Source organism: Ranitomeya imitator, chromosome 6, assembly GCF_032444005.1.
Source record: "Ranitomeya imitator isolate aRanImi1 chromosome 6, aRanImi1.pri, whole genome shotgun sequence".
NCBI classification, from domain to species: domain Eukaryota; kingdom Metazoa; phylum Chordata; class Amphibia; order Anura; family Dendrobatidae; genus Ranitomeya; species Ranitomeya imitator.
Genome location: NC_091287.1, coordinates 390,908,247 through 390,922,625, shown reverse-complemented (window position 1 = coordinate 390,922,625; position 14,379 = coordinate 390,908,247). Strand labels below are relative to the sequence as shown.

The 14,379-nt window shown below is 40.5% G+C and overlaps 1 protein-coding gene across 1 annotated transcript in view; it reads left to right on the top strand.

Moving 5' to 3' along the window:
- The window catches only part of SMCHD1 (structural maintenance of chromosomes flexible hinge domain containing 1), a 457,067-nt gene that overhangs the window by 153,566 nt on the left and 289,122 nt on the right, over positions 1 to 14,379 (top strand). Inside the window, exons 13-14 of the mRNA XM_069731150.1 lie at positions 3,526 to 3,723; positions 9,080 to 9,193. Of these exons, the coding sequence (XP_069587251.1) occupies positions 3,526 to 3,723; positions 9,080 to 9,193 (312 nt within the window). The remainder of the gene's footprint in view (positions 1 to 3,525; positions 3,724 to 9,079; positions 9,194 to 14,379) is intronic.

The window sequence follows — 14,379 nt, the reverse complement described above, 5'->3', positions numbered from 1 at the left end:
TTTTCAAATAAACTCATGGATGGTATTGTGTCTCAGGGCTCAATGGGTCACTGAAATCAATCTTATTAAACACATATGATAATTAGTTTTCCAGGTGATTCAAATTAAAGGAAAACTTCTTAACAATGATGTTCCACATTATTAAGCAGGCCACAGTTTTCAAGTAACATGGGAAAGAAAAGGGATCTCTGCTCCCTAAAAGCATCAAATAGTGCAATGCCTTGGTCAAGGGATGAAAACATTAGATATTTCCCTAAAACTTAAGCGTTATCATTGTACTGTTAAGAGATTTGTGGCTGAATCTGAGCACAGACGTGTTCGTGCTGATTTAGGCCAGGTTCACACTGCGTTAATGGCAGTCCGCTAGCGAGATCCGTTACAGAGCGGCACTAACGCTATGTAACGGATCCGTTAGCGCACCCATTGACTGCCATTATGTAGCGCATCACGAACGCATGCTATAATCGGCATGCGTTTGTGATGTGCCGTTATTCTGTGGCGGACTGTGACAGACCCTCAGACTCAGTCTGCAGCGTTTTTGGGTCCATCACCGCTAGCGCAGATAGAGCATCTGCGCTAGCGCGATCGCATAAACGCGATCCTTTTTCGGCACTTGCGTTAGCGCAGTCCGTTAGCTTATGCGTTGAACGGACTGCACTAACGCAATGTGAACCTGGCATTATGAGGAAGGTTTCTGCCAGACAAATTCATGGGATTAAGAGAGCAACTGCCAAAATACCATTACAAAGCAGCAAACCATTATTTGAAGCTGCTGGTGCCTCTGGAGTCCCTCGAACCTCAAGGTGTAGGATCCTTCAAAGGCTTGCTGTGGTGCATAAACCTAATATTCGGCCACCACTAAAGTGTTCACAAGCCGAAACGGTTGCAGTGGGCCCAGACATACATGAAGATTAATTTTAAAACAGTCTTGTTTACTGATGAGTGTCAAGCAACCCTGGATGGTCCAGATGGATGGAGTAGTGGATGGTTGGTGGATTGCCACCATGTCCCACCAAGGCTGCGACATGAGCAAGGAGGTGGAGGAGTCACATTTTGGGCCAGAATCACGGGGAAACAGCTGTTAGGACGCTTTAAGGTTCCTGAAGGTGTGAAAATGACCTCTGCAAATTATTTAGAGTTTCTGACTGACCACTTTCTTCCATGGTCTAAAAAGCAGAAACGTGCCTTCAGGAGCAAAATCATTTTCATACATGACAATGCACTATCTCATGCTGCAAAGAATAACTTTGAGTCATTGGCTGCTATGGGCATAAAAGGAGATAAACTCATGGTGTGGCCACCATCTTCACCTGACCTCAACCGTACAGAGAACCTTTGGAGTATCATCAAGCAAAAGATCTATGAGGGTGGGAGGCCGTTCACATCAAAACAGCAGCTCTGGGAGGCTATTCTGACTTCATGCAAAGAAATGCAAGCAGAAACTCTCCAAAAACTCACAAGTTCAATGGATGCAAGAATTGTGAAGGTGATATCAAAGAAGGGGTCCTATGTTAACATGTAACTTGGCCTGTTAGGAGGTTTTGGAGTTAAATAGCTCTTTTGTTCAGTGAATGTGACCTCCTAATGCTGCAAATTCCACAAATGAGCATTTTCAGTTCTTGAAAACATATCAAATGTTTAGAAATTCTACTATGCCTAATAATTTGGAACAGTGCGTTGTGAGTTTTTATTCATTTTGGAGATTATACTATTATCATTGGGAGGTTTCTACAGTAAAATTTGATATATACTCTAACGGGTGATGACTTTAATTAGACTGACAGTCATTTGCACCGACCATTTAGGAAAATCCGAGAAAAATATAATTTGCATAATAATTTGGAACACAGTGTAGATGCTGCTGTCAATAATGACTACATCATATAAATAGTTAAATGGTTAAGGGAGTGTGGGGGATCCCTCTTTTAATTCGATCGGCGCCCCGAGATCATAATTGAGATGTCCAATCCGTTCTACCAACAAGTCGAAGTTCTCCGCTTTTATACGCACGTAGTTGAGACCCCAGATAACATGATTTTTACCGACCCCAGTGTTGCGATCGCCGTTAACGTTATAACGGCAACCGTAAAAAAAAAAAGTCCAATTTCCCATTTAATTTCTCTCTCCTCTGATGTGATCGCACATCAGAGAGAAATGGGGTCCCCCAAGCCCCCCCGGTACCTCTGGTGTCCGATCATCTTTCCATGTAGTCCCCCATGAAGTCCCATGGGCCGCCAGTGTCTTCTTCTGGGAAGAAAATGGCGGGCCCATGCGCAGTGCACCCACCGAGATCTGCCGGACGGCACCTGGCAACAATGCTAGGGTTAGAGTTGGGCTAAAGCTAGGGTTAGGGTTGGCTAAAGATGGGGTTAGGGTTGGGGTTATGGTTAGGGGTGTGGTTAGGGTTAGGGGTGTGCTGGGGTTAGGGTTGGAGTTAGAATTGGGGGGGTTTCCACTGTTTAGATACATCAGGGAGTCTCCAAATACGACATGACGCCACCATTGATTCTAGCCAATTTTGCATTCAAAAAGTCAAACAATGCTTCCTCCCTTCTGAGCCCTGCCATGCGCCCAAACACTGGCTTTCACCCACATACGGGGTATTGGCGTACTCAGGAGAAATTGCACAGCAAATTTTGTGGTCTATTTTCTCCTGATACGATTGTGAAAATAAAAAAAAAATGGTTCAACAGTAATTTTTTTGTGAGAAAAGTAAAATGTTCATTTTTTCCTTCCACAATGCTTTAGTTCTCATGAAGCATCTGAAGGGTTAGTAAACTTCTGGAATGTGGTTTTATGCAAAAACTGTAAAATTTTGTTGGAAAAATGTGAAATCACTGGTCATCTTTAACTCTTATAATGTCCTAACAAAAAATGTTGTTTCCAAAATTGTGGTGATGTAAAGTAGACATATGGGAAATGTTATTTATTAACTATTTTGTGTGACACCAATCTCCGATTTAAGGGTACAAAAATTAAAAGTTTGAAAATTGACAAATTTTCCAATTTTTTGCAAAATTTCCATTTCTTTCATAAATGCGTTATATTGAAGAAACATTAAGTACAATATCTCACGAAAAACAGTCTCAGAACCAGTGGGATCCATTGAAGCGTTCCAGAGTTATAACCTCATAAAGTGACACTGGTCAGATTTGTAAAAATTGACTTGGTTATTAAGTACTAATTTGGCTATGTCACTAAGGGGTTAAACTTGTTTACACACAGACTTGAATGATTTTAACTGTTGGACTTTTTGATTTCTAATGTTAATATTACAAAATGTAATTAAAATTACAGATTAAAAAAAAAAACAGGCTTTGGCTGCAAAGGGTTAATACAAACAAATATGCCACATATGCAGGGACTTTAATAGGATACTGTTATCTGATATTTTTTTTCTTGCCAGGTTGATTAACTGTTTTGTGTCTATCATCTATTAGTGTTTCAGTTGTGTTTAAAAAAACAAAAACAAAAAAAAAACGTGTAATTTATATATTCAGTATTTTTGTTCTTAACTTTTGGCAGGACCAAAGAGTAAAAATTGACAGAGAATTTGCGTCGTGGTTAAAAGCATGCCATGAAACATATGACAAGCAAATAAAGTTTTCTGGTTTCAAAGGTATAACTAGCCGACTGGATATTACATCAAAACGTATGCAAGCTCCTTGGGCAACTTTTACATCCATCGAGTGGGATGGAAAGACTTATAAGGCTGGACAACTGGTGAGTTTTATTACTGCAGTAGAATGTGTATACTGTCAGCCAATGTTTGAGTGTCCTGTGCAAATGTTTATATTTATAAATTCAAGTCACACACAGATGGGGACCCTGAGGAGAAGACCAAGAATATTTTTTACTGATTGTTGTCACTTTTTCACCTGCTGTTGATTTGATAATTCTGTTTCCCAAAGAGCACGTTATACCCAGTGCACATTAGTCCTGCACTCGTGGTATTTCCATGTAAATCTCTGGAATACGTAATTCAGAAGCAACCCCTGGCGGAAGATTCCCTTTAACCCCTTAATCCCATATGACGTACTATCCCGTCAAGGTGCCCTGGGACTTAATTCCCAGTGACGGGATAGTACGTCATATGCGATCGGCGGCGCTCACGGGGGGAGCGCGGCCGGGTGTCAGCTGCCTATTGCAGCTGACATCCGGCACTATGTGCCAGGAGCGGTCACGGACCGCTCCCGGCACATTAACCCCCGGCACACCGCGATCAAACATGATCGCGGTGTGCCGGCGGTGCAGGGAAGCATCGCACAGGGAGAGGGCTCCCTGCGGGCTTCCCTGAGACCCCTGCAGCAACGCGATGTGATCGCGTTGCTCCGAGGGTCTCCTACCTTCCTCCCTGCAGCAAGGCCCGGATCCAAAATGGCCGCGGCATCCGGGTCCTGCAGGGAGGGGGGTGGCTTACCAAGTGCCTGCTCAGAGCAGGCGCTTGGTAAGCCTGCAGCACTGCAAGTCAGATTGTTGATCTGACAGAGTGCTGTGAAAACTGTCAGATCAACGATCTGTGATGTCCCCCCCCGGGACAAAGTAAAAAAAGTCAAAAAAAAAAAATTCCACATGTGTAAAATAAAATAGAAAAAAAAAATCCTAAATAAAGAAAAAAAAATTATTCCCATAAATACATTTCTTTATCTAAAAAAAAACAAAAAAAAAACAATAAAAGTACACATATTTAGTATCGCCGCCACCTATAACTGTCCCACTAGTTAACCCCTTCAGTAAACACCGTAAGGGAAAAAAAAAAACGAGACAAAAAAACAACGCTTTATTATCATACCGCCGAACAAAAAGTAGAATAACGCGTGATCAAAAAGACAGATATAAATAACCATGGTACCGCTGAAAACGTCATCTTGTCCCGCAAAAAACAAGCCGCCAAACAGCATCATCAGCAAAACAATGAAAAAGTTATAGTCCTGAGAATAAAGCGATGCCAAAATAATTATTTTTTCTATAAAATAGTCTTTATCGTATAAAAGCGCCAAAACATAAAAAAATTATATAAATGAGGTATCGCTGTAATCGTACTGACCTGAAGAATAAAACTGCTTTATCCATTTTACCAAATGCGGAACGGTATAAACGCCTCCACCAAAAGAAATTCATGAATAGCTGGTTTTTGGTCATTCTGCCTCACAAAAATAATAAAAAGAGATCAAAAACTGTCACATGTCAGAAAATGTTACCAATAAAAATGTCAACTCGTCCTGCAAAAAACAAGACCTCACATGACTCTGTGGACCAAAATATGGAAAAATTATAGGTCTCAAAATGAGAAGACGCAAAAACTTTTTTGCTATAAAAAGCGTCTTTTAGTGTGTGACAGCTGCCAATCATAAAAATCCGCTATAAAAAGCGCAATAAAAGTAAATCAAACCCCCCCTTTATCACCCCCTTAGTTAGGGAAAAATAATAAAATAAAAAAAATGTATTTATTTCCATTTTCCCGTTAGGGCTAGGGTTAGGGTAAGGGCTAGGGTTAGGGCTAGAGTTGGAGCTAAAGTCAGGGTTAGGGTTGGGGCTAAAGTTAGGGTTGGGGCTAAAGTTAGGGTTAGGGTTGGGGCTAAAGTTAGGGTTAGGGTTGGGGCTAAAGTTAGGGTTTCGATTACATTTACGGTTGGGATTAGGGTTTGGATTAGAGTTAGGGGTGTGTCAGGGTTAGGGGTGTGGTTAGGGTTACTGTTGGGATTAAGGTTAGGGGTGTGTTTGGATTAGGGTTTCAGTTAGAATTGGGGATTTCCATTGTTTAGGAACATCAGGGGCTCTCCAAACGCGACATGGCGTCCGATCTCAATTCCAGCCAATTCTGCGTTGAAAAAGTAAAACAGTGCTACTTCCCTTCCAAGCTCTCCCGTGCGCCCAAGCAGGGGTTTACCCCAACATATGGGGTATCAGCGTACTCGGGACAAATTGGACAACAACTTTTGGGGTCTAAGTTCTCTTGTTACCCTTGGGAAAATAAAAATTTGGGGAGATAAAAATCATTTTTGTCGGAAAAAAAGATTTTGTATTTTCACGGCTCTGCGTTATAAACTGTAGTGATACACTTGGGGGTTCAAAGTTCTCACAACACATCTAGATAAGTTCCTTGGGAGGTCTAGTTTCCAATATGGGGTCACGTGTGGGGGGTTTCTACTGTTTGGGTACATGAGGGGCTCTGCAAATGCAACGTGACGCCTGCAGACCAATCCATCTAAGTCTGCATTTGAAATGGCGCTCTTTCCCTTCCGAGCACTGCCATGCGCCCAAACAGTGGTTCCCCCCACATATGGGGTATCAGCGTACTCAGGAAAAATTGGACAACAACTTTTGGGGTCCAATTTTTCCTGTTACCCTTGTGAAAATACAAAACTGGGGCTAAAAATCATTTTTGCGAAAAAAAAAAAAAATATATATTTTCACGGCTCTGCGTTATAAACTGTAGTGAAACACTTGGGGGTTCAAAGCTCTCAAAACACATCTAGATAAGTTCCTTAGGGGGTCTACTTTCCCAAATGGTGTCACTTGTGGTTTTTTTTTAATGTTTAGGCACATCAGGGGCTCTCCAAACGTGACGTGGTATACCATCTCAATTCCAGTCAATTTTGCATTGAAAAGTCAAACGGCGCTCCTTCCCTTCCGAGCTCTGCCATGCGCCCAAACAGTCGTTTACCCCAACATATCAGGTATCAGCGTGCTCAGGACAAATTGTACAACAACTTTTGGGGTCCAATTTCTTCTCTTACCCTTGGGAAAATAAAAAATTGGGGGCGAAAGGTCATTTTTGTGAAAAAATGATTTTTTTATTTTTACAGCTCTGCATTATAAACTTCTGTGAAGCACTGGTTGGGTGAAAGTGCTCACCACACATCTAGATAAGTTCCTTAAAGGGACACTGTCACCTGAATTTGGAGGGAACAATCTTCAGCCATAGAGGCGGGGTTTTCGGGTGTTTGATCCACCCTTTCCTTACCTGCTGGCTGCAATATTGGATTGAAGTTCATTCTCTGTCCTCCATAGTACATGCCTGCGCAAGGCATGTACTATGGAGGACAGAGAATGAACTTCAATCCAATATTGCAGCCAGCATGCAGCCAGCAGGTAAGGAAAGGGTGGATCAAACACCCGAAAACCCCGCCTCTATGGCTGAAGATTGTTCCCTCCAAATTCAGGTGAAAGTGTCCCTTTAAGGGGTCTACTTTCCAAAATGGTCACTTGTGGGGGGTTTCAATGTTTAGGCACATCAGGGGCTCTCCAAACGCAACATGGCGTCCCATCTCAATTCCAGTCAATTTTGCAATGACAAGTCAAACGGCGCTCCTTCCCTTCCGAGCTCTGCCATGCGCCCAAACAGTGGTTTACCCCCACATATGGGATATCAGCGTATTCAGGACAAATTGTACAACAACTTTTGATGTCCATTTTCTCCTGTTACCCTTGGTAAAATAAATCAAATTGGAGCTGAAGTAAATTTTTTGTGAAAAAAAGTTAAATGTTCATTTTTATTTAAACATTCCAAAAATTCATGTAAAACACCTGAAGGGTTAATAAACTTCTTGAATGTGGTTTTGAGCACCTTGAGGGATGCAGTTTTTAGAATGGTGTCATACTTGGTTGTTTTCTATCACATAGACCCCTCAAAATGACTTCAAATGTGATGTGGTCCCTAAAAAATATTGGTGTTGTAAAAATGAGAAATTGCTGGTCAACTTTTAACCCTTATAACTCCCTAACAAAAAAAAATTTTGGTTCCAAAATTGTGCTTATGTAAAGTAGACATGTGGGAAATGTAACTTATTAATTATTTTGTGCGACATATCTCTGTGATTTAAGGGCATAAAAATTCAAAGTTGGAAAATTGCAAAATTTTCAAAATTTTTGCCAAATTTCCATTTTTTCACAAATAAACGCACGTTATATCGAATAAATTTTACCATTATCATGAAGTACAATATATCACGAGAAAACATTGTCAGAATCGCCAAGATCCGTTGGTTGAAGCGTTCGAGTTATAACCTCATAAAGGGACAGTGGTCAGAATTGTAAAAATTGGCCTGTGATTCGGCAGTGTCTGTCTTTTTAACCGTTTATACAAGCGCGTTGGACCACAGTTTTGTGCACCTCTGAAAAGGACACTGCTGAACTGAGGCCAGACAAGGTACAGAGTAACTCTGCTGCCTCATTACAGTGACTGGATCCCTCAGGGGGTTGCTCTGTACCCCAGGAGTACCTAAATTGCATTTAAATCCACGTTTGCCATTTCTGTAGCTATGAGGGCCCGCCTAATTTACAGGTGCATGTCTGAAGAAGCACGAGCTGGGCAATGTATGCGTACTACCATGTACTGGGCAGGCACTACAGTTAATGACCCCTACAATAGCAGATTTGCAATTTTTGCTCAGTAATATTCACTTCTGCTTGTTTTTGACAAACACCCATGGAGTCAAAATTGTCCTTACACCTGTAGAGAAATTCCCAGAGGGGTGTAGTTCTCAAAGTGGGGTCACTTGAGGGGGTTTCTGCTCTTCTGCACTAAGGGACGCTGTGAATGGATTGGAGTCCTAAACTATTCTACGATAATTTGTTCTCCAAGAGTCAACTAGTGCTCCTTACTTTCCAAGTCATGCCGTGTACAGTACAGCCACATATGGGGTATTGCCATGTTTAGCAGAAGTTGTGTGACAAATTTTGGAACAATTTTTACCCATTTCCCCACGTGACAATGTAAAATGTGGAGCTAAAAAAAAACATTTTTGTGGTAAAAATGTAATTAATTTTTTTCTTCACTTCCCAATGGTGGTGTAAGGTTCTGTGACTCACCCTTGGTATCAATATGATCACTGCACCCGTAGATGAATTTATTGAGAGGTGTAGTTTGTAAAATGGGGTCATTTATGGGGGTTTCTGCTGTTCAACACCTTCTCATACCCCACTCTTTTATATAGTGATTATTGTGTAAAAATATTAAAACTATAAATGCATATCTTTATCCCACATGGTGAACACAGTAAAAAAAAAACAGGATTTCTGTTTTTTTGTTCATCCATCTTTCCCTTGTAATTCTACCGCCTGTTTTTGATTACAGGTAAAAACCATGAAAACTTCACCTCTAATTTATGGATGTATAGTCAAGTTTTTCCTTTATGGAAACCATGATGGTGATGTTTACGCTACAGGAGGAGAAGTTCAAATTGCTTTGGTATGTATTCTATTAAGAATTGGACTGTTCATGTAGAAAGCACAATTTTGCCACTAACCATTACGACTGCCAGTGCTTCAGAAATGCATAGCTGTTAGTAGTTTCTGATGCAGCTTTTGATGCAGCTGTGTTCTTGGAGAAGCACTCCCTTTAATGTTTTTATCCTCTTAATATATTGTAGTAATCATATTATATACCAATATATACTTACAATTGCTAATTTTGACTATCTACCCAGCTAATTCTTCTCTTTTCTTTGCTATATTTGGAAACAGGAAGCCTCTTTTCCCTGCATTTATCATACCCCCTGTCAACTGCTGACACAACTACACCCCTGCCAGGGACTTATGCAATGACTTATGACTCATGCAAGGAAAATTGACCTCCTGTTTCTACATTCAGCTAGTCAGTTTTTAATCATGTGAGATCACAGACCTAATGGAAAAGTGAAGAATTATCGGGGTAGAAAGGCAAAATGAGCATTTCTAAGTGCACAGTGCTATATAATATGATGATTGCAATATGTCAAGTGAATAAAAACTTTGATAGTAGGGTGCTTCTTTAATATATACTCTATTGTGCATGTTTTTTTTTTTTTTATTGAGTTGTATATAGAAGTACCTTTTTAACCCCCTTACGACCTATGATGTATAGGTAAGTCATAGGTCGCCTCCCTCTCTTTGATATGCGTTCCGGCATTGAGCCCTTATGTTTTCAGTTACATGGCTGATTTGATCAGCTGTTATCTTCCCCTAACAGCCGCGGGTGGAATCAAGATCCACTCGTGGCTGTTAAAATATTAAATGCCGCAGTCAATCACCAACAGTGGCATTTAACATGGCCGTGCTGGAAGTGATTCTTAAGACCGCCCATCAGCGCCCCATCGCATGATCTTGGTGCCTGCAAGAGACCCCTGTGGTTGTCATTGCCGCTCTGCTATGAGCACCACTCAGTGGCTGGTGTTGATAACAGATGAGCATTTTTGCTACAAATAACAGGGCTGAAGGCCTTTTTGTGTTGCACCAGCGATCAGAGGATCGCAGCTTCAAGTCATTTAAGGAGACTATTGAAGCAAGTAAAAAGTAGAAAAAAATGTTTTTAAAATTATAAACAAAATATAAAAGTTCAAATAGTCCCCTTATGCCCCATTCAAAATAAAACAGTAAAATATACAGACATTTGTTGTTGCTGCATTCAGAAACTCCCAATCTATTAAAATTATAAAAAGAATTAATCTAATTGGTTAACGGCATAATGGGGAAAAAAAAATCAAGACACCAGAATTAAGTTTTTTTGTTTGCCGCAACATTGCAATTTTTATCTATGCCAAAATGGTATCAATAAAAAACGCCATCTCGGCACGCAAAAAATCAGCTCCGTTATTGTGTTGTTTTTTTTTCAATTTTCTTTTCATTCTTAAATGAAAAAGAACCTATACATGTTTGGTATCTACAAACTCAGAATGACCTGGAGAATCCTAATGGTAGGTCAATTTTAGCATACATTGAACATGGTAGAAAGAAAGGCAAAAAAAATTGTGGAATTGCACTTTTTTTTTGCAATTTTACCGCAATTGGAATTTATACTATATGGTAAAATAAGTGGTGTGGTTCAGAAGTACAAGTTAACCTGCAAAAAACAAGCCATCACTCTGCCATGTTAACAGGAAAATAAAAACATTATGACTTATTATGACCTTCAAAAGGAACCTGAAGACCCACCTCTTCCGGAACGACTACATCCTGCAGTGATCCTCAGTCTACTGAACCGCACGGCCAGCTCTACCCTCTGCTATTATTCATTTCTCTTAAGTATCGGTACACGTGACCGCCGGCAGCAGCAGGAAGTTTTTTCAATCTTTTCTGATGGGGCCATGGATACCAGGACTGGGATGGGGCCACTCATACCAGGAAGGGGATGGGCCAATCATAGCAGGAAGTGGATGGGGCCAATCAATCACACCAGGAACTGTATGGGTCCAATCAATCATACCAGGAATGGGATGGGGCCAATCAGTCATACCAGGAACGGGATGGGGTCAATCAATCATGCCAGGAACGGGATGAGGCCAATCAATCATCATACCAGGAACGGGATGTGGCAAATCAATCATACCAGGAACTGGATGGGGCCAATCAATCATACCAGGAATGGGATGGAGCCAATCAATCATAACATGAACGGGATGGGGTTAGTCATTCATACCAGGAACAGGATGTGGCCAATCAATCATATCAGAATAAGAATGGGACCATGCATACCAGGACTGGAATGGGGCAAATCATACCAGAATAAGGATGGGAACATGCATACCAGGATAGGGTTGAGGGTACCATATTTACCAGGATATGTGATCTTAAGTACAGAATTAACTACATTTTTTTTCTTCCTAATTTCCTCTTCTAAAACCTAGATGTTTCTTATGGTCCGATGCGTCGTATAGTCCAAAAAAATGAATGCAAAGCATATCACCTTTATTTTACCACTAACATAAATGCTATATGTCACAAAATAACACTCAGAATTATTGTGATGTGATGCATTCCAGAATTATCACATAAAGTGACACACGTGTGTGTGTGTGTGTATATACAGTCATGGCCAAAAGTATTAACACCCCTGCAATTCTGTCAGATAATACTCAGTTTCTTCCTGAAAATGATTGCAATCACAAATTCTTTGGTATTATTATCTTTATTTAATTTGTCTTAAATAAAAAAACACAAAAGAGAATGAAGCAAAACATTGATCATTTCACACAAAACTCCAAAAATGGGCCAGACAAAAGTATTGGCACCCTCAGCCTAATACTTGGTTGCACAACCTTTAGCCAAAATAACTGCGACCAACCGCTTCTGGTAACCATCAATGAGTTTCTTACAATGCTCTGCTGGAATTTTAGACCATTCTTCTTTGGCAAATTGCTCCAGGTCCCTGATATTTGAAGGGTGCCTTCTCCAAACTGCCATTTTTTAGATCTCTCCACAGGTGTTTTATGGGATTCAGGTCTGGACTCATTGCTGGCCACCTTAGAAGTCTCCAGTGCTTTCTCTCAAACCATTTTCTAGTGCTTTTTGAAGTGTGTTTTGGGTCATTGTCCTGCTGGAAGACCCGTGACCTCTGAAGGAGACCCAGCTTTCTCACACTGGTCCCTACATTATGCTGCAAAACTTGTTGGTAGTCTTCAGACTTCATAATGCCATGCACACGGTCAAGCAGTCCAGTGCCAGAGGCAGCAAAGCAACCCCAAAACATCAGGGAACCTCCACCATGTTTGACTGTAGGGACCGTGTTCTTTTCTTTGAATGCCTCTTTTTTTTCTCCTGTAAACTCTATGTTGATGCCTTTGCCTAAAAAGCTCTACTTTTTTGTCATCTGACCAGAGAACATTCTTCCAAAACATTTTAGGCTTTTTCAGGTAAGCTCTGGCAAACTCCAGCCTGACTTTTTTATGTCTCGGGGCAAGAAGTGGGGTCTTCCTGGGTCTCCTTCCATACAGTCCCTTTTCATTCAGATGCCGACGGATAGTACGGGTCGACACTGTTGTACCCTCGGACTGCAGGGCAGCTTGAACTTGTTTGGATGTTAGTCTAGGTTCTTTATCCAACATCCGCACAATCTTCCGTTGAAATCTCTTGTCAATTCTTCTTTTCCATCCACATCTAGGGAGGTTAGCCACAGTGCCATGGGCTTTAACCCCTTAGTGACCGCCAATACGCCTTTTAACTGACCTGAGATATAAGAGACTTATATCCCCATACAGGTGACAATCCAGTAGCTGTCAGCTGTCCACTATAGCTGACAACTTGCTGCATCAGCCACGATCAGTGTTTGCACCGTCCAAATCTATTTAACCCCTTAGATGCTGCTGTCAATAGTGACTACATCATTATAAACGGTTAACAGACTGTGGGGGCTTCCTCTTTATCCCAATTGGTGGTCTCAGATCATAATTGTGTGGTCCTGATGTTTGCCATGGCAATTCATGACCAAATAGTGGCCTTAGAGTCTGTCGGCTGTAGAAATCTGTTCAGAAGTTAGTGACATTTAGGTGATAAAAATACACATTTTCATTTTTGTCATGCCACTTTGCATTAATTCCTGAAAATCACCCGAAGGGTTAACAAACGACCTGACTGCAGTTTTCAATATATCAGGGGGTGCTGTTTTTAAAATGGTATCACTTGTGGGGATTTCCCTATAAATAGGACCCCCAAATTCACTTCAAACATGGATAGGTCCCTAAAAAAATACATTTTGTAAATTTCCTTGAAAAAAATTTAAATTGTTGCTACATTTTTAATCCTCCTAAAATGCTAACAAAATAAAATAACATTTTGCAAATGGTGCTGATGTAAAGCAAACATGTGGGAAATATTATTTATTAATGTTTTGCTGTGGTATGACTATTGGGATTAAAGGGATAATCATTCAAAGTTTGCAAATTGCTAATTTTTTAACATTTTTTTCAAATTTCTGATATTTTTTATAAATAAACATAAAGCATATCAACCTAAATTTACCATTATCATAAAGTATAATGTGTCACGAAAAAACAATCTCAAAATCACTGGGATTTGTTGAAGCGTTCCAGAGTTATTACCACATAAAGTGACACTGGTCAGATTTAAAAAATGTGGCTCTGTCACTAAGGGGTTAAACTTCTTGATGACACTGCGCACAGTAGACACAGGAACATTCAGGTCTTTGGAGATGGACTTGTAGCTTTGAGATTGCTCATGCTACCTCACAATTTGGTTTCTCAAGTCCTCAGACAGTTCTTTGGTCTTCCTTCTTTTCTCCATGCTCAATGTGGTACACACAAGGACACAGGACAGAGGTTGAGTCAACTTTAATCCATGTCAACTGGCTGCAAGTGTGATTTAGTTATTGCCAACACCTGTTAGGTGCCACAGGTAAGTTACAGGTGCTGTTAATTACACAAATTAGAGAAGCATCACATGATTTTTCGAATGGTGCCAATACTTTTGTCCACCCCCTTTTTTATGTTTTGTGTGGAATTATATCCAATTTGGCTTTAGGACAATTCTTTTTGTGTTTTTTTCCATTTAAGACAAATTAAATGAAGATAATAATGCCAAAGAATTTGTGATTGCAATCATTTTCAGGAAGAAACTGAGTATTATCTGACAGAATTGCAGGGGTGTTAATACTTTTCGCCATGA